Genomic DNA, 25730 nt, shown 5'->3' with positions numbered 1-25730 from the left:
GAACATGATAGATAGGCCCCCTTGTGTTGTTTTACTTTGTGAATTTAATGTATTTTTGAAAATATACACTCATTTAAAATCTGATGACTGCAACGCGTTCCAAAAAAGTTGGGACGGGGCAATTTAGGACTAATAGTGATTTGACAAGTTGAAATAAGAAGGTAATGTGAAACAGGTGAGGCAATCGTGTAATCATAGTATAAAAGTAGCCTCCAAGAAAGGCCTAATCCTTCAAGAGCAAGGATGAGTCAAGGCTCATACAATCTGCTAACAGACGCATCAGCAAATAATCCAACACTCTGAGAACAACATTCCCCAAAGACAAATTGGTAGGATTTTGGGCATTTCACCTTCTACAGTGCACAATATAATTAAAATATTCAAGGAATCTGGTCAAATCTCGGTGCATAAAGGGCAAGGCCGAAAACCACTTCTGAATGCACGTGATCAGAGATCCCTCAGATGTCACTGTCTCAAAAACCGTCATGAGTCTATATTGGATATCCTAAGATGGGCTTGGGAATACTTTGGTAAACCTTTGTCAGTCAATACCATTTTCCGCTGCATCCACAGATGCAAGTTAAGGCTTTACTATGCAAAGCAGAAGCCATACATCAACACTGTACAGAAGCATCACCGACTTCTCTGAGCTCAGTCTCATCTGAGATGGACAGTAGCACAGTGGAATCATGTTTGTGGACCGACAAGTCAACATTTAAAAAAACAGCCATCATGTTCTCAGGGCAAAAGAGGAAAAGTTTATGAGCAGAAGGATACCAATGACACTACTACAAATTTTTATTGAACCTTAATACCCCATTAACATAAATAATGATGTGTTGCAGTTGTATTGCAGTTGTATTTTGGTAGGAGGTGCTGCGTATTAAGTTTCAATGCAAAAAAAATTATAAGAGAGGAACAGAGGCCAATTTTTATGAAAGAATACACTAATAGCACTCATAGGTTCAGGAGTTAATCTAACAGCTTTAAGAAAGAGGCTGATAATAGTATCACAACTTTAATATAGTATGAGAAATGTGGGATCACATGGAGATAAAAAACTTTTTATTAAGTTGCATAAATTAGAATGTTTACATTAAAAACACTCTCAAGTACTCTACATCAGTAAATAATGTTTAGACTTGAAGTAATGAATAGCCTACCACAATTGGTACATTATAATCTGTGGGGTTCAATATATCGGCCGTACTTGCTGTAAGGTGAAAAAAAGATGGGGTGAACATGCATCTAACATTAAAATCAAGTCTAAAGCCCACAGTGTCTCTAGACATTGTGCACATTTTCATTGGGAATTAAGGAATCCTATGAGTATTCTGCCCATTGAGTCTATCCCTAGATCACATAGCAATGCCTTTTAGACTCTAAGGAGAAGAGAATCCATTTGGATGACCAAACTTAAAACACTTCAACCGGATGGGCGTAATGAGAATCTGGATATGGCCGCTTTTACATAACTTCTGAAATTTCTTATTATTTAATACATATATACACTTTCCATATACTCTTATTCATGCATATACCTAAAAAAGTAGAATAACATTGATGGTCCTCATTACAGTTATATGTAACTTTTATGTTTATTTTATTTTTTTGTTTTAATAATTTTTATTGAGGTAAAAGATAAAATAACAGACATATTGAGTTGCAAAAGTCATAAGTTGCAAAAGTCACATACAAATATTAAAGAAGAGCATATCATTCACAAAATAAACAGTTATGTTACATCACAGATATATTGGTAAAAAATAAACCTCACATTTTCTATTTTATTGCATGAAAAACATAAATTGGCCCAGAATAATATAGAACATATATATCAAATTGAGGCCCATGATAAAAGAAAACCATCAAACGTGGATCGAAACACAGCAGGGCCTCCTGAAAAGGGGCATCTGAAATATATTCAAACACAAGAGGGAGGGGGTAACATTGTGGTATGTTGCTAGGAAAACCACTTAAGGGGACCCCTAACACTGTTCCATGGAGTCAGGGCACCCCAAAAAGGAATGGGAAAAGGGAATGGGGAAGGGGGAGGAGAAAGAGAGGGAAAGGGGGAGAAAGAGGGAAGAGGAAAGGGAGGGGGAATGGGAGTGGGAGGGGGGTGGAGAGTAATCATGTGACATAAGAATTCACCTGGGGTGGCTACCTGTTATATGGGCATGGGCCCTATACCCAACCACAGGTGTATATTGCAAGTAAATAAGCATCCACACCTTAAATAGTAAATAACACAGTAGGCACTGACGGTTTAATACCCAGAGCGAAGTGTAGATTATTGTGATATATATAGTCCCCAGGCAACTAACCTTTCGCTAGATTAGAAATTAGTTCTTTGTCCCTTAGAATATAAATACCACTCAATGAGAGTGCTAAATGGACATCTGGGATGATAATGAAAGCAGTATAATGGCAGCTTATAGATTTGGTTGTGTCTATGAAAATGGTTTTCAGCTAGTTTATACCACGAACTGGTGTGTAGTAACACATAAATGTTAGTGGATCCATTATCAGATATATTATCCATTACTCCTGAGGATGTATTTTATACTATTTAGGGAAGTAAGCCTTGACTTAACTGGGAAGTCACACAGCCTCGGCCGCTGACAGCGTGGTGACACCCCTATAACAACATATAAAGAGTCAAGGGTTTTCCCTGCACAACTACATTTAAACTCAGAATAATGGCAGAAGTTTACATCATAAACTGGGGAACCCCTATTAACATCAATAAACATACTATCTTTGTTATATCAAGAACTACTGGGATCAGAATCCTTTATATAGCCTAGCAGCTGACAATTGGTCAAGGGACAGACACTGTTTAACCAATTATTATTTCAACGAGGTTATTCGGCGACTATCTACTTATTGCTAATAGACCATACAAGTAACAGAAAACACAATACAAAAAAAGATTTAACTGGCAATCACAGAGCAAAGGCTAACAGTAATTTAGAAATTCTAGGGCACTTTCGGTATTTGTTATGAAAAGCGTAAGGAGTCCTGCAATCAGCTTACAATGGTTAGGTCCCATGAAAATAATAAAGAAACTTCATGTCTGCATATATCAAAACATCCATCTTGTAGGACTAGCAGAGTCACTTAAACGGAAAAATGTTCGTCATTAAATTATATACTTTAAGGTAAAAGTCCCTGATCTGGGAGGAAGTAATCGTTTGGGCACTATCATATTTGGAGACATACATATATTAACAGTTGAAAAAACTCCAACATAACTGACAATAAGTATTTGTACCGTACTCATTTACAGGACCGGGGTGTCCAGAATCTCTAACATCATGAAAAGATCCTATATGTGAACATAAGCTAAAAATACATTTCAGACATGTAACAGTGATGCTGCACAATAAACATTAAGAAAAAAACAAAAGGAAAAACAAACAAAAAAACAAAAACAAAGGAAAGACAAACAAAACAAAACAAGGCTTATGATAGTCTGCAGACATAGAATTGTTTATGTTTATTTTTATACACTGTCTACACTTTATACCCACCACTGTAGGGCAATATTGCAGGGTACCTTTGATGGATTATTTCCTTATTAATGCCCAGAGATTTGGGTTATATCTCACATTTAAATTCACACCGGTAATATAGGTCACTAATAGTTTATTGTATGGCACAGGTCAAGGGAGATACAATCCATATCTCATACACCACACATTACATTTCTTAGATTTATTAGATTTTCTCTAGGAGGATTCATTTTCTGTGTCTTTTTCCCACACATATTTTGTACTGTTTATACCCTCTTCTGTAGGGCACAACTGTAGGGCATCACTGATGGATCATTTTCCTCTTATGCTTAGTGACTTGGTTAGAATTCACTTTCAAATTTACACCTTTCAATATAGGCCATTAATAGTTTTTGATTGGCACACGTCAAGGGAGATACATTCTAGATTTTAATTACTATACTGTCAGGGTACCTGAGTATGATTCATATATATATGGTTGTTAAGACCACAGGATTAATTTCATATAAAACTAGTTGCATCAGTTTATTTACTGTATTAGCATTATTAGATTGTCTCTATGGGGTGATGTTCATGTTGACAGTTTACGATTGCTCACATTTATCATGATTAGTAAGTTTACACACTAATTATTACACATACCCTATACTTATATGTATTTCTATATTTCTGTTAGTTGTATTCCACAAATTTAGAACAGACGGTTACTACATAGGTTAGCCACTATAAACTCTCCCTCGTTAGGAACAACACTTAAACTAGATCAGAGATTTGATCGATGCACGAGTAAAGATTCTAGAGGTCTAGTAAGAATGTACACACAGAACCACAATAGATAACTACGAGCATTAAGAATTATGAGCATGAAAGTAGCTCATTATACCAATTTCAAAATAAGAACAGATCAGAGATCTGATTGATACATAAGCAAAGGTTTTAGAGGTATAGTAAGAATCCACATATACAGAACCACAACAGATAATATAAAATAAGCTTATTATACCTAATTGCTAAATAAGCTACTCTATACCCAGAACATTATTAGAATAACAAAATAAAAAAAATAAAAAAAAAATGAGTATGTGATCCAAACAGTAAAGAGAATTCAACTTCAAAGACTTTAGCATTTTCTTTCCCATAACATGAACAAATGCTCAGCACCAACAAATAACACCAAGCACAGTATATCACCCCATTCACATAACTTATAATGTCACTAGCTACACTCCAATTTTTGAATGGCAGATAAATCCCCATACAAAACATTGGAATACTATCAAAATAAAGACATTTTTGGTCACCTAATTTAGCAATATCGCTAAAAATCTCAGAATAAACGCTTAATAAAAGCTCTAATAGATATCATTTTATAATCCATTTTCAGTGGGACTCACTTTACACATTGTTGACACTTAGGCCTCTAGTTATGAAGCTCTGGATGTACCTGCCTTCGCCGGCCCCAATACCCTCACCTAAGCTCGCCTCACATCGCCGCTATGGACCTGAATACGTTCGCCAAAGTTATCAAAAAAGCTGTCAAAAAGCTGCACACCAAGTACGGGGCAATGAGCAGCGGACTGTGATAGTTATCACTCATCCGATCTCGCTGCTCTTCGGCTTTTTTACAGCTTTATTGATAAGCTGTCACTAGGCACCCACACTATACTATACTGTTTTACCCCCTATACCGGCGCCCCCGGAGCCCCCCGCAACTAAATAAAGTTATTAACCCCTAAACCGCCACTCCTAGACCCCGCCGCAACTATAATAAATATATTAACCCCTAAACCGCCGCTCCCGCCACCTACATAATACCTATTAACCCCTATCCTGCCACCTATAATAAAGTTATTAACCCCTATCCTGCGAATCCCGGACCCTGCCGCAACTAAATAGATTGTTTAACCTCTAAACCGCCGCTCCCGGACCCCGCCGCCACCTATATTAAATTTATTAACCCCTAATCTGCCCTCCCTACTCCGTCGCCACCTATACTAAATTTATTAACCCCTATCCTGCCCCCCTACACCGCCGAAACCTATAATAAAATTATTAACCCCTAAACCTAAGTCCAACACTAACCCTAACACCCCCCAAACTTAAATATTAATTAAATAAATCTAAATAAATATTACTCTTATTAAATTAGTTATTCCTATTTAAAACTAAATACTTACCTATAAAATAAACCCTAATATAGCTACAATATTACTAATAATTATATTGTAGCTATTTTAGGATTTATTTTTATTTTACAGGCAAATTTAAATTTATTTTAACTAGGTACAATAGCTATTAAATAGTTATTAACTATTTAATAGCTACCTAGATAAAAGAAAGTCAAATTTACCTGTAAAATAAAAACTAACCTAAGTTACAATTACACCTAACACTATCATTAAATAAATTATTCCTATTTAAAACTAAATACTTACCTGTAAAATAAACCCTAAGCTAGCTACAATGTAATTAATAATTACATTGTAGCTATTTATATTTATTTTACAGGCAACTTTGTATTTATTTTAACTAGGTACAATAGTTATTAAATAGTTATTAACTATTTAATAACTACCTAGCTAAAATAAATACAAAATTACCTGTAAAATAAATCCTAACCTAAGTTACAATTAAACACTACACTATCATTAAATAAATTAAATTAATTAACTACAAGTAGCTACAATTAAATACAATTAAATAAACTAACTAAAGTACAAAAAAAACAAACACTAAATTACAGAAAATAAAAAAAGATTACAAGAATTTTAAACTAATTACACCTAATCTAAGCCCCCTAATAAAATAAAATAAAATAAAAATAATAAAAGTCCCTACCCTATACTACATTACAAAGTAACCAGCTCTTTTACCAGCCCTTAAAAGGGCTTTTTGCGGGGCATGCCCCAAAGTAATCAGCTCTTTTGCCTGTAAAAAAAAATACAACCCCCCAACATTAAAACCCACCACCCACATACCCCTACTCTAACCCACCCAAACCCCCCTTAAATAAACCTCACATTACCCCTCCCTGAAGATTTCCCTACCTTGAGTCGTGTTCACCCAGCCGGGCCGAAGTCATCATCCAAGGGGCGCTGAAGATGTCTTCCATCCGATAGAAGTCTTCATCCAAGGGGCGCTGAAGATGTCTTCCATCCGATAGAAGTCTTCATCCAGGCGGCGTCTTCAATCTTCATCCATCCGGAGTGGAGCGGAGCCATCTTCAAAGCAGCCGACGCGGAGCCATCCTCTTCCACAGACGCATACTCGCCGAATGAATATTCCTTTAAGTGACGTCATCCAAGATGGTGTCCCTTGAATTCCGATTGGCTGATAGGATTCTATCAGCCAATCGGAATTAAGGTAGGAAAAATCTGATTGGCTGATTCAATCAGCCAATCAGATTGAGCTCGCATTATATTGGCTGATCGGAACAGCCAATAGAATGTGAGCTCAATCTGATTGACTGATTTGATCAGCCAATCGGATTGAACTTCAATCTGATTGGCTGATTGAATCAAATAATCAGATTTTTCCTACCTTAATTCCGATTGGCTGACAGAATACTATCAGCCAATCGGAATTCGAGGGACGCCATCTTGGATGACGTCACTTAAAGGAATATTGATTCGGTGAGTAGGCGTCGGTGGAAGAGGATGGCTCCGCGTCGGCTGCTTTGAAGATGGCTCCACTCCGGATGGATGAAGATTGAAGACGCCGCCTGGATGGAGACTTCTATCGGATGGAAGACCTCTTCAGCGCCCCTTGGATGAAGACTTCTATCGGATGGAAGACATCTTCAGCGCCCCTTGGATGATGACTTCGGCCCGGCTGGGTGAACACGACTCAAGGTAGGGAGATCTTCAGGGGGGTAGTGTTAGGTTTTTTTAAGGGGGGTTTGGGTGGGTTAGAGTAGGGGTATGTGGGTGGTGGGTTTTAATGTTGGGGGGGTTTGTATTTTTTTTTACAGGCAAAAGAGCTGATTACTTTGGGGCATGCCCCGCAAAAAGCCCTTTTAAGGGCTGGTAAAAGAGCTGGTTACTTTGTAATGTAGTATAGGGCAGGGACTTTTATTATTTTTTTTATTATTTTATTAGGGGGCTTAGATTAGGTGTAATTAGTTTAAAATTCTTGTAATCTTTTTTATTTTCTGTAATTTAGTGTTTTTTTTTTGTACTTTAGTTAGTTTATTTAATTGTATTTAATTGTAGCTACTTGTAGTTAATTAATTTAATTTATTTAATGATAGTGTAGTGGTAGGTTTAATTGTAACTTAGGTTAGTTTTTATTTTACAGGTAAATTTGACTTTATTTTATCTAGGTAGCTATTAAATAGTTAATAACTATTTAATAGCTATTGTACCTAGTTAAAATAAATTTAAAGTTGCCTGTAAAATAAAAATAAATCCTAAAATAGCTACAATATAATTATTAGTAATATTGTAGCTATATTAGGGTTTATTTTATAGGTAAGTATTTAGTTTTAAATAGGAATAATTTAATAAGAGTAATATTTATTTAGATTTATTTAATTAATATTTAAGTTAGGGGGGTGTTAGAGTTAGTGTTAGACTTAGGTTTAGGGGTTAATAACTTTATTATAGCTAGGTGGTGGCGGTGTAGGGTGGCAGGATAGGGGTTAATAGGTATTATGTAGGCGGTGGCAGGGTCCGGGAGCGGCGGTTTAGGGGTTAATATAATTATTATAGTTATGGCGGGGTCCGGGAGCGGCGGTTTAGGGGTTAATAAGTTTATTAGAGAGGTGGTGGGCTCCGGGTGTGGCGGTTTAGGGGTTAACATGTTTAATATAGGTGGCGGTGGTGTAGGGTAGGGGGGCAGATTAGGGGTGTTTATACTCGGGGTACATGTTAGGGTGTTAGGTGTAGACTGCTCCCATAGGAATCAATGGGATATCGGGCAGCAGCGAACATGAGCTTTCGCTATGGTCAGACTCCCATTGTATCCTATGGGATCCGCCACCTCCAGGGCGGCGGATTGAAAATCAGGTACGCTGGGCCGGAAAAGTGCAGAGCGTACCTGGTAGTCATTTGATAACTTCCAAAAGTAGTCAGATTGTGCCGAACTTGCGTTCGGAACATCTGGAGTGACGTAAGAATCGATCTGTGCCGGACTGAGTCCGGCGGATCGAGGCTTACGTCACAAAATTCTACTTTTGCCGGTGTGTAGAGCTTGATAACTTAGGCGAATCAGCCTCGCCACAAATACACTGTGTAATTCCAGTGTATTTGAGGTTGACGGCTTGATAACTAGAGGCCTTAGTATGTTTCAAAATTCACCATTTATTTTCTCACGTCTAATACACATTTAATACATGAGGTTAAATCTTATATGCTTGGAATTCCAAGTTACGATCAGTATATAGAATATGAATGTCACATATTAAATTGCTTCTTACTTTTGCTAATAGTTGATGAAGGACTTATACAATACATTTCCAATATTGACAGCCAAGATTATCAAATTAAGGCTTTAGTCCAGTATTCGCTAACAATTTAGTCATTCTCGGCTTCTAAACATAGCGATATTTAGAACTAATTTAGTTAGTGACTAGAAACAGCCAGGATGTCTGAGATATTAATGGATTGGCTGTACACTGATGATGCTCGCAATGTGGGCGTGACTGATCTTACACGCTATAAAAAAGCCATCTACCCAGCGACGCGACTACCTTTGACAAAAAGCTGTTTAAGGCGAAACATGTTAGGGACAATAGGGTATTGGTGAGGAGTCCTAGGAGCTCCTGTGTTTTTAGATTGCCTCAGGTTACTCTGATACAGTTTGTATACTAATTTTAAGGAATGCTCAGCCTTGAATTACTTAACTACTAGAACGGCATAGAAATTTGTATACAATTAGATTCCACCACCCGTATGAGCTCTTGCACATAGTACTTAAACCATCGTTGATAGAGCACATCCGGCTACCTCTGCAATTCACCTGAGTATACCGGGGTTATAACCAAGAGTAAGCATTATAGCAATAATTGTCTGGAGCTCTTCTATTGATATGGAACCCTTATTATAGAGACATTTTATACGAGAGGTTTTTAGTTAGAGCTCAAAGTGGGTCAACTATATACCGCACATTAGGCTACTCAACTAACCCCTGTACTATTACCACAGATTGATATTTTCATGGCAAGGAGGTACCGGAATTAGCTATTTAACTAAAAACTCTGTTTGTTCACTACTCCATAGCGGTTCATACAGTAGCCATACACACTGGTACACGGAGATAAAATCTAAGGCCAAACCATACAGCCCATTTAATAATATGGAACTTACAATACAGTGGTAATATATACAAGAGGTTTAAGTTCGAGCGGAGTGCTGGTCAAAGTATATATTGCATATTAGGTTACTTAAGTAACTCCTGTATTATTAGCACTGAATGTTATCCTCTTACAAGAGAGAGACTTGAACAAGCTATTTAATTAACACAAAACTGTTGGCTTGATCTTTTATAGCTGGTAGTTGAGCTACTACATATACCAGCCAACACTCTTATCCAAGGATACACAATTGAGAACAAACATAGATATTGAGTGAATTAAAGCAATTGATCTCACAAGTATATTCACATCCAGTGGGGTGGGACACTGCTTGAGCCAGTTCAGATTATAATGTATCAATTGTGGTAGGCTATTCATTCCTCAAGTCTAAACATTATTTACTGCCGTGGAGTACTTGAGAGTGTTTTTAATGTAAACATCCTAATTTATGCAACTTAATAAAAAGTCATCCCACATTTCTCATACTATATTAAAGTTGTGATACTATTATCAGCCTTTTTCTTAAAGCTGTTAGATTAACTCCTGAACCTTTGAGTGCTATTAGTGTATTCTTTTATAAGAGTTAGCTTCTTTTCCTCTGTTATCTTTTGTTTGCAAAAGAGGAAAAGAACTATTCAAGCTGCTATCAGCATTAGTTCCAAAAGCCAGTGTCTGTCATGCTATGGGGGGGGGGGGGGGTGTCAGTGCCAATGGCATTGGTGACTTGTACATCTGTGAGGGCACCATTAATGCAGAAAGATATGTATACATTTTGGAGCAACATATGCTGCCATCCAGATATCGTCTTTTCCAGGGATGTCCCTGGCTTTTCCAGCAGGACAACGCCAAACCACATTCTGCCCGGATTACAAGTGCATGGTTATGTAATCAGAGAGTGCGGGTGCTAGCATGGCCTGCCTGCTGTCCTGACCTGTCTCTGATTGAGAATGTGTGGCGCATTATGAAGCGCAAAATAAGGCAACGAAGGCCCCGTACAGTTGCGCAGCTGAAGACATGCATACTGGATGAATGGGGGAAAATTCCACTTGCTAAACCAACTGGTGTCTTCAGTGCCCAAATGCTTAATAAGTGTTATTAAAAGAAAAGGTGATGTTACACAGTGGTGAACAGGCGACTTATTTAAAATACATTAAAGTAAAACATCAAATAATGTGTAAACAATCGGCTAGATTATGAGTCTTGCGTTAGGCTTAAAAAGCAGCGTTGGCAGGTCCCAACCCTGCTTTTTAACGCCCGCTGGTATTACAAGTCTTGCAGGTACAGGTGTACCACTCACTTTTTTGGCCAGACTCGGAAATACCGCAAATCCACTTACGTCAATTGCATATCCTCTATTTTCAACGGGACTTGCATAGCGCCGGTATTACGAGTCTGACAAAAAGTGAGCGGCAGACCCTCTCCTGTCAAGCCTGGTACCGCATTTAAAAGTCAGTAGTTAAGAGTTTTACACTACAACACCGTAGCATATTACTTTTAACTAAAGTGCTAAAAAGTACACTAACACCCATAAACTACCTATTAACCCCTAAACCGAGGTCCCCCCACATCGCAAACACTAAAATATTTTTTTTAACCCCTAATCTGCCCTAACCGGACATCACCGTCACTATAATTAATATATTAACCCCTAAACCGCCACACTCCCCCATCGCAAACATTAGTTAAATATTATTAACCCCTAATCTGCCGTCCCTAACATCGCCGACATCTACCTACATTTATTAATACCTAATCTGCCGCCCCCAACGTCGCCGCCACTATAATAAAGATATTAACCCCTAAACCTAAGTCTAACCCTAACCCTAACCCCCCTAACTTAAATATAATTAAAATAAATCTAAATAAAATTACTACAATTAACTAAATTATTCCTATTTAAAACTAAACACTTACCTATAAAATAAATCATAACCTAACTAGGTAGAATAGTTATTAAATAGTTATTAACTATTTAATAACTTCCTAGTTAAAATAAATACAAAGTTACCTGTAAAATAAAACCTAATCTAAGTTACAATTATACCTAACACTACACTGTAATTAAAAAAAACAACACTAAATTACAGAAAATAATAAAATAATTACAAGATTTTTAAACTAATTACACCTAATCTAATCCCCCTAACAAAATAAAAAAGCCCCCCCAAAATAAAAAAAAGCCCTACCCTACACTAAATTACAAATAGCCCTTAAAAGGGCCTTTTGCGGGGCATTGCCCCAAAGTAATCAGCTCTTTTACCTGTAAAAAAAATTACAATCCGCCCCAATATTAAAACCCACCACCCACACAACCAACCCTACTCTAAAACCCACCCAATACCCCCTTAAAAAAAACTAACACTAACCCCCTGAAGATCAACCTACCGTGAGACGTCTTCACCCAACCTGGCCGAAGTCCTCAACGAATCCGGGAGAAATCTTCACCCAACCAGGCAGAAGTGGTCCTCCAGACGGGCAGAAGTCTTCATCCAGACAGCATCTTCTATCTTCATCCATCCGGCGCGGAGCGAGTCCATCTTCAAGACATCCGACGCGGAGCATCCTCTTCAAATGACGGACGACGACTTAATGAAGGTTCCTTTAAGTGACGTCATCTAAGATGGGGTCCCTTCAATTCTGATTGGCTGATAGAATTTTATCAGCCAATCGGAATTAAGGTAGAAAAAATCCTATTGGCTGATGCAATTAGCCAATAGGATTGAACTTCAATCCTATTGTCTGATCCAATCAGCCAATAGGATTGAGCTGGCATTTTATTGGCTGTTCCAATCAGCCAATAGAATGCCAGTTCAATCCTATTGGCTGATTGCATTAGCCAATAGGATTTTTCTACCTTAATTCCGATTGGCTGATAGAATTCTATCAGCCAATCGGAATTGAAGGGATGCCATCTTGGATGATGTCATTTAAAGGAACCTTCATTCAGTCATCGACCGTCGTTTGAAGAGGATGCTCAGCGTCGGATGTCTTGAAGATGTACCCGCTCCGCGCCGGATGGATGAAGATAGAAGAAGCCGTCTGGATGAAGACTTCTGCCTGTCTGGAGGACCACTTCTGCCCGGTTGGATGAAGACTTCTGCCCGTCTGGAGGACCACTTCTGTCCGGTTTGGTGAAGACGTCTCCAGGTAAGGTGATCGTCAAGGGGTTAGTGTTAGTTTTTTTAACGGGGTATTTGGTGGGTTTTAGAGTAGGGTCGGTTGTATGGGTGGTGGGTTATAATGTTTTTTTACAGGTAAAAGAGCTGATTACTTTGGGGCAATGCCCCGCTAAAGGCCCTTTTAAGGGCTATTTGTAATTTGGTGTAGGGTAGGGCTTTTTTTTTATTTTGGGGGGCTTTTTTATTTTGTTAGGGGGCTTAGATTAGGTGTAATTAGTTTAAAAATCTTGTAATTATTTTATTATTTTCTGTAATTTAGTGTTTGTTTGTTTTCGTACTTTAGATAATTTTATTTAATTGTAATTAATTGTATTTAGTTTAGGGAATTAATTTAATTATAGTGTAGTGTTAGGTGTTAGTGTAACTTAGGTTAGGTTTTATTTTACAGGTACATTTGTCTTTATTTTAACTAGGTAGTTATTAAATAGTTAATAACTATTTAATAACTATTCTACCTAGTTAAAATAAATACAAAGTTGCCTATAAAAATAAACCCTAAGCTAGATACAATGTAACTATTAGTTATATTGTAGCTATTTTAGGGTTTATTTTATAGGTAAGTATTTAGTTTTAAATAGGAATAATTTAGTTAATTGTAGTAATTTAATTTACATTTATTTAAATTATATTTAAGTTAGGGGGGGTTAGGGTTAGACTTAGGTTTAGGGGTGGGCGGCAGATTAGCGGTTACTAATATAATGTAGGTGTCGACGATGTCGGGGGCAGCAGATTAGGGGTTAATAAATATAATGTAGGGTTCGGCGATGTTGGGGGCAGCAGATTAGGGGTTCATAACTATAATGTAGGTGGCGGCAGTGTCCGGAGCAGCAGATTAAGGGTTAATAATATAATGCAGGTGTCGGCGATGTCAGGGGTGGCAGATTAGGGGTTAATAAGTGTAAGATTAGGGGTGTTTAGACTCGGGGTTCATGTTAGGGTGTTAGGAGTAGACATAAAATGTATTTCCCCATAGGAATCAATGGGCTGCGTTAGGAGCTAAACGCTGCTTTTTTGCAGGTGTTAGGTTTTTTTTCAGCCGGCTCTCCCCCATCGATTCTCATGGGGAAATCGTGCACGAGCACGTTTTACCAGCTCACCGCTAATGTAAGCAGCCCTGGTATTGAGGTGAGATGTGGAGCAAAATTTTCCTCTTCGCTCATTTTTTGCGGTTAACGCCGGGTTTATAAAAACCCACAATACCAGCGCTGTCTGCAAGTGAGCGGTGAGCATAAACTGCTCGTTAGCACCCCTGTTAACGCAAAACTCGTAATCTAGGTGAATGTGTTTTTAATATAGTACAGGGTGAATTGAATTTTCAAATGACTCTTTTTGTTTGTTTTTTATTTTCCATACTGTCCAAACTTTTTCATAATTTGGGTTGTATAAAGGGACTTAATAAACTTGAAGCTGAAATCATTTTCCACTTAAAAGGAATACCAAAACAAGGGGTCACAACCTTATGTTAGAGGTAGCAGATTTAGGAGAAATTTGAGGAAGCAGTTTTTTGCAGACAGGAATAAACTTCCAAGAGATGTGGCAAACACAAGGACTGTAAAAGAGTTCAAAACGCCTAGGACCGCATAAGGCTATTGTAAGAAAAAAGAAACATGTAATATGGTTAGATTAGATGGGCCTTTTTGGATCTTATCTACCGTCAAATTCTATGTTTCTATGTTGAAAAGCAGGGATAAAAGCTTAGGTGCGTGCACGTGTCTGCAGCACTATATGACAGCAGTTTTGCTAGAATGTTAAACATTTACAAGAGCACTAGATGGCAAAGCATTTTCCTGCAATACATTGTTCTACACATGTGCATGCTACCTCTCTAGGTATCTCTTCAACAAAGAAAACCATTAGAACAAGGCAAATTTGATAATAGAAGTAAATCGTATACTCTGACTGAATCACAAAATAAAAATGTTGGGTTTCATCTCCCTTTAATATAAGACTACATATGCATTAACATTGATGACTTTTTTTTAATCAAAAACATTTTTATATTTTACATATTGTTGTAGTATATTCTCTTTACCACAAATGGTTAGCTTACAACATTTCCTAGTTTTAGACAATCCATACATCCAATATCCATATATCTAATCCATATCTGCAATCTCAATATGAGCTCCAAAGAGCTGTTGATACAAGTAAAAGCAGGTTGAAAAAAAACAAAAAACAAATAAAGCCATCAAAGAGGTAGAAAAAAACAGTAGGGGTGGTCACATTAACAATTTGGTACATTCTTAAAAAGGAGGAAAACACTGGTAAGCTCAACAACACCAAAAAGGCCTAGATGGCCCCTGAAGACAACTGTGATTCTTTCCTTGGTGAGAAAAAGTAATTTCACAACATCTAGCCAAGTCAAGAACACTCTACTGAAGGCTTCATGAAAGTAACAGAGGGTTTACCACAAGGTGCAAACCATTGGTAAGACTCAAGAATAGGATGGCCAAATTAGACTTTGCCAGAAAGCATATAAAAAAGCCTGACCAGTTTTGGAACAATATTATATGCACAGATGAAACTAATCAACCTATACCAGAATGATGGGAAGAGAGGTGTATGGAGAAGGGAATGAATTGCTCATGATCTGAAGCATTCCACAACATCCGTGAAACATGATGGAGGTAGTGTTTTGGCATGTGCATTTATGGCTGCTAATAGAATAATAGTATTTATTGATGATGCAATGGCCAACAGAAGCAGAAGGATATATTTGGAAATGTATCAAACTATAATATCTACACAAATTTAGCCAAATGCTGCAAAACTGATAGGACATTGCTTCACAGTATAGATGGACAATGACCCAGAACATACTGCAGAAGCAACCAAAGAACTAAGAAGGGAAATATTATTGAATAGCTGAGTCAGTCACCTGACCTCAACCCAATTGAACATGCATTTCACTTGCTGGAGTCAAAACCCAGAAAACAAGCAGCAATGCAAGACAGCTGCAGTAAAGGCCTGGCAAAGAATCACTAGGGAAGAAACACAGACGCTGGTGATGTTCATGGGTTCCAGACTTTAGGCAGTCATTCAGTACAATTAAGTATTAAGAATTATTTTTGTATTTATGATTATGTTAGTTAGTCCAGTTTACTTTTAAGGGCCTGGAAATGGGGGAACTATATATACTTATATATATGATATAATATTTTTGTAAAATCCCTTGAATTACAGCTGAAAGTCTGCACTTCAATCACATCTTAACCCCTTAATTACCCTGTATGCCTCATGGTCATTAAGAAGTTTACTAGCACAGCTTTGATGACAGCGGGAAGCTGTGCTACTACAGTATGCCTCTTACATATGTAGATATAATGCGGTCTTGTCGACATGGGCAAGACCTGCAATATAAACAAGGCCAGATAAGAGGGCCTGTTGACATACACTGTACATCGTTAAAGTGTTAATTGCTTCATTTAAAATCCATTGTGGTGGTGTACAGAACCAAAAACTATTAAAACTGATAAAACTGCCACTACCCCAAAATCCAAAAGATTTGTATTCGCACCACATAATCAACTGCCAGGGTGTCAGGGACAAGCTGTTTATAAAACCAACAGAGAGGATCTGCACTCAGTTTTATTTGTGGAATTTCAGGAACTCATCAAAGCCAATCAATTTACACTTACATTTTGTGCCAAAGTGCCATGCGTATCATCGTCACTAATTGTCAAGCAGGGCTACTTTACATTATCTATCAGGTAAATCGGGTTGCCAAAAATGGAAGTGATATATGTGTATAAACAGCACTACTATTTAAAGGGTCAAGAGGAATAAATCAGTAAAATAGTAACAGTTTACTAGTATGCAGGTAAAGCACCACCATAAGTATCAATATATAAACAAAGATTTTCTTACAAAGAGGGATTTATACATAAAAGCAAAGAAAAAAGCTAGTAATTTTAATGATAGTGCAGATTTTGTGGTAGTTTTGTAATTAAAATGTTATATCATAAAATTAAACATCATGATGCTGCAAAGTAAACCATTTTCATTATAGGAGCATTTTTAATTCCATATGGAATTGCTCTAGTTTTGGAAGGAATACCTTTATTCCACCTGGAGCTGGCTATTGGACAACGACTGCGGAAAGGAAGTATTGGGGTGTGGAACACAATATCTCCGTTCCTAGGAGGAGTTGGTAAGTACCTGCAATTGTATTCCTATCTATAAAAATTCTTCCGAAAGCTTGTCATCTTATAAATGTATAGTTATTCCAATAAAAAAAGTATCATTGCTCAGTTGTTATTTTGATATCTATAAATATAAATATCTATAAAAAGAAATCCCAATAAATATTAATAATCACCATTTATTTTAGAGATTATATTTTGACATTATAAACAAAAGTTTGGAAATCAGTGGATGTCATCAGGTGAGCTTTAGGTTGCATGTAGGTTTGCCGCAACTCTTACACAAAAATACCAGATTACTAGAAGATTTGAGGAAGGATGGTAGGTGGGTTCACACAATTGCTCTTCCCAAAAAACTTAGGGGAAGAGCTTCCGGCTGAAGGGGAAGTTAAGAAGCAGCGGTCCTAAGACCGTTGCTCCTTAACTCATCCGCCACCTCTCAGGTGGCGGACAGCAATCCGCCCAATCGAATACGATCAGGCTGTTTGACACCCCCTGCTAGCGCAAATCTGCAAGGGGTGGTATTGCAACAGCAGTTCACAAGAACTGCTGGTGCAATGATAAATGCCAACAGCGTATGCTGTCTGCATTTATCGATGTGCGGCGGACATGATCCACTATATTGGATCATGTCCATCCGAACATTAATAAATGGACCCCCTTAGACCTCACTGTATTTATATTTCTCAACAAGGCAGCAATTTTATCTTCTTTACAGCCAAAAGTAAACAATTTAGTGGTTTTACCCTTATTGATACAGAATATATCAAGTTTCTCCACACTAAGCCTACCCCATGTTAAGACAAATAGATAACATGACTTTATTTAGAGAAAATATCTAAAAGAAAAAAAATCTAGTATAGAACAAAAAAAAGAGCAATATTACACACAACACACATGGCAATCCCCTTTTTCTTTACATGGGGGAAGAGTTTGCTTAGGGGCCTATCTATCAAACTCCGTATGGAGCTTGAGGGCCCATGTTTCTGGCGAGCCTTCAGACTCGCCAGAAACACCAGTTATGAAGCAGCGGTCTAAAGATCACTGCTCCATAACCTGTCTGCCTGCTCTGAGGTGGCGGACAGACATCGCCGGAAATCAACCCGATCCAATACGATTGGGTTTATTGATACCCCCTGCTAGCGCCCGATTGGCAGCAAATCTGCAGGGGGTGGCGTTGCACCAGCAGTTCACAAGAGCTGCTGGTGCAATGCGGAATGCGGAGAGCGTATTGCTTTCCACATTCAGCGAGGTCTGTCGGACATGATTCGCAATGTCGGATCATGTAGGACAGGCCTTTCATAAATAGGCCCCTTAGTCTTCATCTGTTGTAGTCCATTATGGTGATCCAGCACTGCTTATAATCCCCTCTCTGATTTCTGCCTCTTCTTCATCACTCTAGAGTTTTTACATAGGTGTTTTAGTCACTATTATCTTCCAATTCTCATATTTTTAAAATCATCCAAGAAGAATTACAATAAGCTTTTATGCTGATAGTTTACTTGCATTTTCAAGCCAACCAATAAGATAATGACTATTGCTACTGGATGATTTAAAATAAAAATAGCTAATAGAAAGAACAGTTGTCAAAAATCTGTAGCATGGCAGAAAAGAGACAGAATGTGGCATGGGACAGCATGACGTCTATTTTGAACATTGCTGGATTGTCATAATGGACTACAATTAATCAAAATGTAAGAATCAATATACTGGACAGAAGAATAAGGGCCGATTATCTAAACTTTGCCAGATCCAATGTTGTTTTTCTGCCCTGGTTGAATTATTGTAAATAAGGAACAGTCCATGTGAGTAGCGAGATGTCTCCTATTGAAGGTAATGGAGTTTGCTAGATCAGGAAACGCACTTTAAAAATGAAATCCCGCAGCCAATGTAAATCACATTATGCTGCTTTCTGCGTATAGCATCTTAAAATCACCTATATTTTCAGAAGCATTTTTTTCTATTAGGGTTATAAGTATTTTAAGTGTTTTGTAAAAATTTTGCCAACTTGTAATTTGCAAGAAAAAACTGTGAGATCTGTAGTACAAAAATCTTTACATAATTACGCTGGTATTAAAGAGACCATTTCATATACCACCATGGAATGTCCATTTTACGAAAAAACAATTAGGCTTTGTATTTTGTACTTATAAGTACAAATTTCTGTGTGTTTTTTGGCATCCAGTGTACTTAAATTATGATTTATGATGCACATATTTAAAGGGATACTGAACAAAAAAAAATTTCATGATTCGGGTAGAGCATGCAATTTTAGGCAATTTTCTATCAATTTTTTTTTCGTTCTCTTGGTAACTATATTTTAAAAGCAGGAATGAAAGCTTAGGCACAGACCCATTTTAGGTTCAGCACCTGTGTAGCGCTTGTCGATTGGTGGTTAATGTAACCACCAATCATTAGGCGCTATCCAGGGTCTGAACCAAAAATGGGCCGGCTACTGAACTTTCATTCCTGCTTTTTCATATATGCATTCTGGCAATTTAGGAGTTTAGTGCATGCATTAGTTTAATCATGTTGGGGTTAGGAAGTGCTGGTGAGAACTGTTACCAAACATGGTAACATGGTAACAATTAATACTAGGTTTTCAAATATGTGTAACAAATTGCAGCATGTTGTTTGGTCTTAAGTAGGGGTCACTTAAAGTGATGGTAAATCCAAGCATTTCAAAAACGCTAGGATATACCATCACTAAAGATAAATACAACTTTTAGTGATCACTTTGTAAAAAAAAAAAGTGAATAGTGAAAAAAGAAGAGAGCGCCAAAAAAAAGATTAGTGCAGTAAATAATGTGTGGTACACAATTGTTGTTCTCTTATAGTTTTTCTAAGATGCTGTTATAAAAAACTATTGAAATACAGGAAAAACACTAGCAGTGCTGATATAATCTGACAAAAATTCAAAAAATGGTGAAAAAATTGTGAAAAAAATAGATTTTATTAAGTTACAATTTGATATGCATAATAAAAAATTTAAATAATAATTAATATAATATAATAATAAAAAAGTTTTAGTGTGGCATACACATTATCTCACACAAAGCAAATTGGGAGTATGCGCAATCAAAGCAGACTAAAGCGTGTGATACAATGAACAAACCAAACCAGTGTGTTTAATCTGAACGGTTTACGTTCCTGAACAGTCAAACAACTTAATCAAAATAGGACAACGAGGGGGCGTGTCCAAGAAACAGAGATGATTGGTCGCATTTTCTGAAGCTCTTCAAGAGATTTATACAATCTGCATATAAACATAAAGTCTAGCCGGCATCTAACTAATCTAAATATATTGACAGAACCTAAGATCCTCGTTTCAAGCCTAAACAGGCTCTTAATCATGTAAAATTATACATGATTAAGAGCCTGTTTAGGCTTGAAACGTTGTAATTTCTACTTAGGACCCTATATGAAATAAAGGTCTTTTAAAGAAATTGGAGGCTGGAATATTCTTTATACTTGGATTGACTGGGACCTGGCAAGTCCTTTATTCCGTGCCCCATTACAAACAAAGAAGGTGTGCTGTTTTTCTAACCTTTTGGTGATCAAGAACCTAAGATCCTAACTGCTCAGAAATATACAACTCACACTATGCTCTGGCAGTACAGAATTACTCTCAGATAGCACTGATCGCAGTTTGCGGCCTACAGCAAAAATCTTCACCTCCCCCCCCAGGCCAGGGAAAAGTGCCAAGCTATAATCATGCTTGCGAGCAGAGACTATTATGATTCAGTGAGCTCTCTTATTGAAGAAAGTGAACAAAAGCTCCACCACAACCTAGCTGATATCATTACGACGCTGCAAGGAGATGATCAGGAAGTTTCTTTACCTATCGAGCAAGGAACGGAGCCCGCCCCACCAATTAGAGCCCAGTCATATGGGGCTAAAAAATTGCAATGTGTTCCAGCAACAGAACTCTCTCGATGTGGTGTGTTGGGAACGGCGGTGGAGAGAGAAATACAACGGACAAATACACTATCTTTAGAATTATCAGAGATGCAATGTGATGTCCCAGCATATCATAAAATGCGCCAAGAAGTCAACACGGAAACATCTCCTAGTCCGCTGGAGTGAGCACACATGCTACAAAATGCAAATATCGTCCCAGTGTTGTCGGCAGGCAACACAATATTTACCCAGTGCAACCAGATCATTAAGGGGGTCGTGCTCATGGTGACTCTTCAGGGTGTTGCGGCCGGACCCCTGGAGGCTACTGTGGCTGTTACCTGCTGCTCGAAGATGATACAAGTAGCTCCTTCAGTTGTTCTGGGATACGAGAAATGTATAACTCTATCTACATCATATCGTATTGCAGCTTTGAAACTTGTCCTTAAGCCTGGTCCGCCAAGCCTGGATATAGTTACCTTTGACTCTCTCACCGCAGTATTGCTTGTGACTTTGGTCTTGGCTATTTGGGCTTGAGATAGAGCTGCCACAGATACAAATTGCCCCCCCTGATAGTACACTCCAATGTGGCATAGGTTAAGTTTCATCAAATATCAGATATATAAGGGAATTCACTTTATGCAATATCCCAAATGTATTCCTTACGTCCAGTTTGTTGTTTTACATACAGTAATGTTGTTAGATTTAAGCATTTGTAGTTTTTCACTGCTCCTAGCATTACTCTCATAAATATATTCCCCAAATTATTCTTTTTGGTGTATATATATTTTATTGAATGCTTATACTCAAGCTAAAGTCAATTCATTTTGCTTATACATTTAAATAGCTCTTTACTTAGTAACATGTCAGGCCATGCTTAAAATTATAGGAGATATTATAGTCCAGTTAGAATTTGAACAGGATAACTGTCCATTTCATGTGTATTTATTTCAGATGCTGTCAACATTTGTTATGCCACTTTTAGACTTGTGAACATTAAGCTAACATTATATTATGGCCTATCTCTACTACATAAGTGGGCTCTTATTATTATTATCTACTTTCAGCCAATAGTCCGCTGGGGAGCAGAGGTTGGTGCCCTCTTTTGAGAATCTAGGGTGTTTTAATGTGTATATGTTCCCAGAAATACCCAGAAATACAGTTAAATACCTTATGCAACCTTCTCTCCTTAGTATTTGTTAGTGGAAATGAGCTATACTGCACATTACTAGTACATAAATTTCTAAGTTCATATAGGAAAGATTTTCTTTTTAAGAGCTCTGTGTAACTAGACTCACAAGTATGATCTAATGCTAATTTTCCTCTTCTACACTATATGTATCAATAGGTACAAGGGTTACATTCTATGTCAAGTGAGGAAACGTATTACAACCTAGTAAACTCAGGTACCTCTGAGATAAAATAGTTTGTTCTTATGTTATATAGTTCACTTTAAAGTATCACCATATTAGGCATTACTTCATGATAAAGAGGTGCTACAGTAACTTGCATAAAATAAAAAATGTAAGCTATCATTGCAAGACCAGCCATATTAGCCCAAAGAATAGAGGTCATAGGCCTCCACACGATATACGTTCCTCTAGTTTGAGCTCATTATTTAGATTATGATAAGTATCAGGAGTTGTATTTCTGTAATGTGACATGTAAACCTTGAGGATACTCTTGTATTTCTTTTCTATTAAGTTCAAGAAATGCATGTTTTCATATCGTGGAGGTAATGTTTATGCTATGAATGTTGTATTGCTAAATACCTTAATAAAAAAAAAACTTTGATTTGAAAAAAATAGGACAACGAAATCCTAGCGGTCCTGCATATTATCATATGCTAAACATAGTCTAAAATAGGCTGCATAAAAACCTACCCTTTCTGCGCTGCAGCCTCCATGTTAAATTCAGCGGCTCCGGCCACCCATGGCACATAGCTCTTTTTTCAATGAGGTGACATTTCCACCGCTAAGGCAATAACTGTGCTAGGATACAGAACAGTGCCAATAGGCTAGCACAGCTATTGGTTTAGTGGTGGAAAAGTCAAATCACTTAAAAAAGAGCGATGGGCTGTGGGCAGCCCAAGTTGCTGAGATTTGCAGCACAGAAAGGGTGCGATTAGCACACTTTTTTACAAAGTGATCACTAGGCCCCTATTTAACAAAGGTCTTGCGGACCTGATCCGACAGTGCGGATCAGGTCCGCAAGACCTCGCTGAATGCTGAGAGCAATACGCTCTCCATATTCAGCATTGCACCAGCAGCTGACAAGAGCTGCTGGTGCAACGCCGCTCCCTGCAGACTCGCGGCCGCCAGCAGGGAGGTGTCAATCAACCCGATCGTACTCGATCGGGTTGAATTGTTGTGATTCCTGTCCGCCTGCTCAGAGCAGGCAAACAGGGTTATGGAGCAGCGGTCTTTGTGACCGCTGCTTCAAAACTGCTGTTTCTGATGAGTCTAAAAACTCGCCAGAAACACGTGCCGTCAAGCTCCTTTCGGAGCTTGATAGATAGGCCCCTGAAAGTCCTATTTATTTTGATTTATGGTAAATCCTAGTGTTTTTGAAACACTCTGACTTACCATCAGTATTGCCGTGAAAATTTATTAAAAGAGTTCATCCACATTGTAGCAAATCCCCCAAATCTAAAGTGATATATATTTCTCTGTAAGGTAATTAATATATGTTTACTGTAAACATTTTTGCTGACATATAAATCTAATTATTATTGTTATTTATTTAATATTTTGTGTTTCAGGTATATGTTCATTGATTGTTTCCTTTCTTGTGGGAGCGTATTATAATACCATTTTAGCTTGGGTTTTGTGGTACTTTTTCAATTCCTTTCAAGATCCTCTTCCATGGAGTTTCTGCCCTGCTAATGACAACAAAACAGGTACAATTAATATTTTGTTAATGTTTTAATCAAAAACGTTATTTGAAAATATTGCAGTTGTAATGTTTAAAGGGACAATACATTTAAAATTAAACCTCCATGATTCAGACAGAGGGGCCGATTTATCATCGGTCGGTCCGATATGATCCGCTTAGCGGATCATTCATGTCTGACAGACATCAATGAATGCCAACATTTATCATTGCCCAAGCAGTTCTTGTGAACTGCTTGTGCAATGCCGCCCCTTGTAGATTCGCCGCCACTCGGCCTCTAGAAGGGGGTGTCAATCAGCCCGATCGTATAGGATCGGAGGCAGCGGACCAATTATGGAGCAGCGGTCTTCCGGCGAGCCTGAAGGCTTGATAATTCGGCTCCAGAGCATGCCGTTTAAAAGAGTCTTTTCAATTTACTTTCATAATCAAAATGTACAGAGTCTTTTTATATGCACACTTTATAAGGCACCAGCTCCCACTGAGCATGTGCAAAAAGTTCACAGTGTGTACGTATATTTTTATTTTTGGGGGCAGTGCCACAATAGAAGAGACATAGGGGCTGATTTATTAATGTCTGGCAGACTTGATACGCTGTGTAATGCCGCCCCCTGCAGATTCGCAGCCAATCGGCCTCTAGCAGGGGGTGTCAATCAACCTGATCGTATCTGATCGGGTTGATTGCTGTCCGCAGCCTCAGAGACGGCGGACTAGTTAAGGAGCAGCGGTCTTAAAACCACTGCTTCTTAACTGCTGTTTGCGGTGAGCCTGAAGGCTCGCGCAGAAACAGGGGCATCAGGGGCCATTCAGCCCTTGATAAATCGGCCCCATAGCATGCTGAGTGCAGGACAACAAACGGAGGGATGGGACAGGGAACGTGCTGCAGGTGGGGTTGTCTCATGTCCAGGGAGTGGAAAGGACTGGCTGGGACTCAGCCACTGGCAGAGATGTTATGCAGCAGCAGTCTAAAGGCTGAAGCTGTATCCGCAGCTTAATAAACAGATCTCATAAGGCTCAGTACCAGTAGCGAACCAAATCAACAGAGGGCCCTGGGGCATTTTTTTATTTTTGGCACCCAAATAAAACTCAGTAATAAGCAATAGTATTAATATACATGCTGCTCTGTATAATGATTTTGAGGTTAGATAGATCAAAAATAGATAGATAAATAGATAGACCTACAACCTACACTAATAAAAGGCTCGCTTGCATTAGTACATTCTGCACACCCCTATGTATAGCCTGGCTGCTATTCCCCCCACACCAGCACTAGGGCCCTGCTGCCACTGCACCTGCTGCACCAATGGTAATTCCTCCCCTGCTCAGTACCAATGAGATGATTGTTGGATAATTTTAATTCTTGTTTTGAGCTTGGTAATATTTGCTTGCTAAAGTGTTGTGGTACTTAAATGTATCTATAATGTATGTGAAAGCAGCAGTTAAACAAGTTAAAATATTTATTTTTTTTGAGAAAAACAGTTGAGTTAAATTGACATAAATCACAAAATATTTATTTAATGATTCAGATAGAGAATACAATTTTAAACCACATTCCAATTTACTTCTATTATCTAATTTGCTTCATTATCTTGGTATCCTTTGTTGAAGAAACAGCAATGCAATTGGGTTAGCCAATAAAATGAGGCATACATGTGCAGCCACCAATCTGCAGCTCCTGAGCCTACCTAGGTATGCTTTTCAACTAAGGTTACCAAGAGAACAAAACAAGTTAGATAATAGAAGTACGGTGGAAAGTTGTTTAATATTGCATACTCTCTCTAAATCATGAAAGGAAAAAATTGTGTTTTCTGTT

At 38.0% G+C, this 25730-nt stretch overlaps 1 protein-coding gene across 1 annotated transcript in view; it reads left to right on the top strand.

Annotated features, from left to right (window-relative positions):
* Window positions 1-25730, top strand: part of LOC128661514 (sodium-dependent neutral amino acid transporter B(0)AT3-like) — a 125778-nt gene that overhangs the window by 61474 nt on the left and 38574 nt on the right. The window contains exons 2-3 of the mRNA XM_053715764.1: window positions 16999-17139; window positions 23790-23927. Of these exons, the coding sequence (XP_053571739.1) occupies window positions 16999-17139; window positions 23790-23927 (279 nt within the window). The remainder of the gene's footprint in view (window positions 1-16998; window positions 17140-23789; window positions 23928-25730) is intronic.

This window comes from Bombina bombina, chromosome 5 (assembly GCF_027579735.1).
Source record: "Bombina bombina isolate aBomBom1 chromosome 5, aBomBom1.pri, whole genome shotgun sequence".
Classification (NCBI taxonomy): Eukaryota; Metazoa; Chordata; class Amphibia; order Anura; family Bombinatoridae; genus Bombina; species Bombina bombina.
The sequence above is the reverse complement of the archived record's forward strand: the minus strand, read 5'-3'. Positions and strand labels throughout refer to the sequence as shown.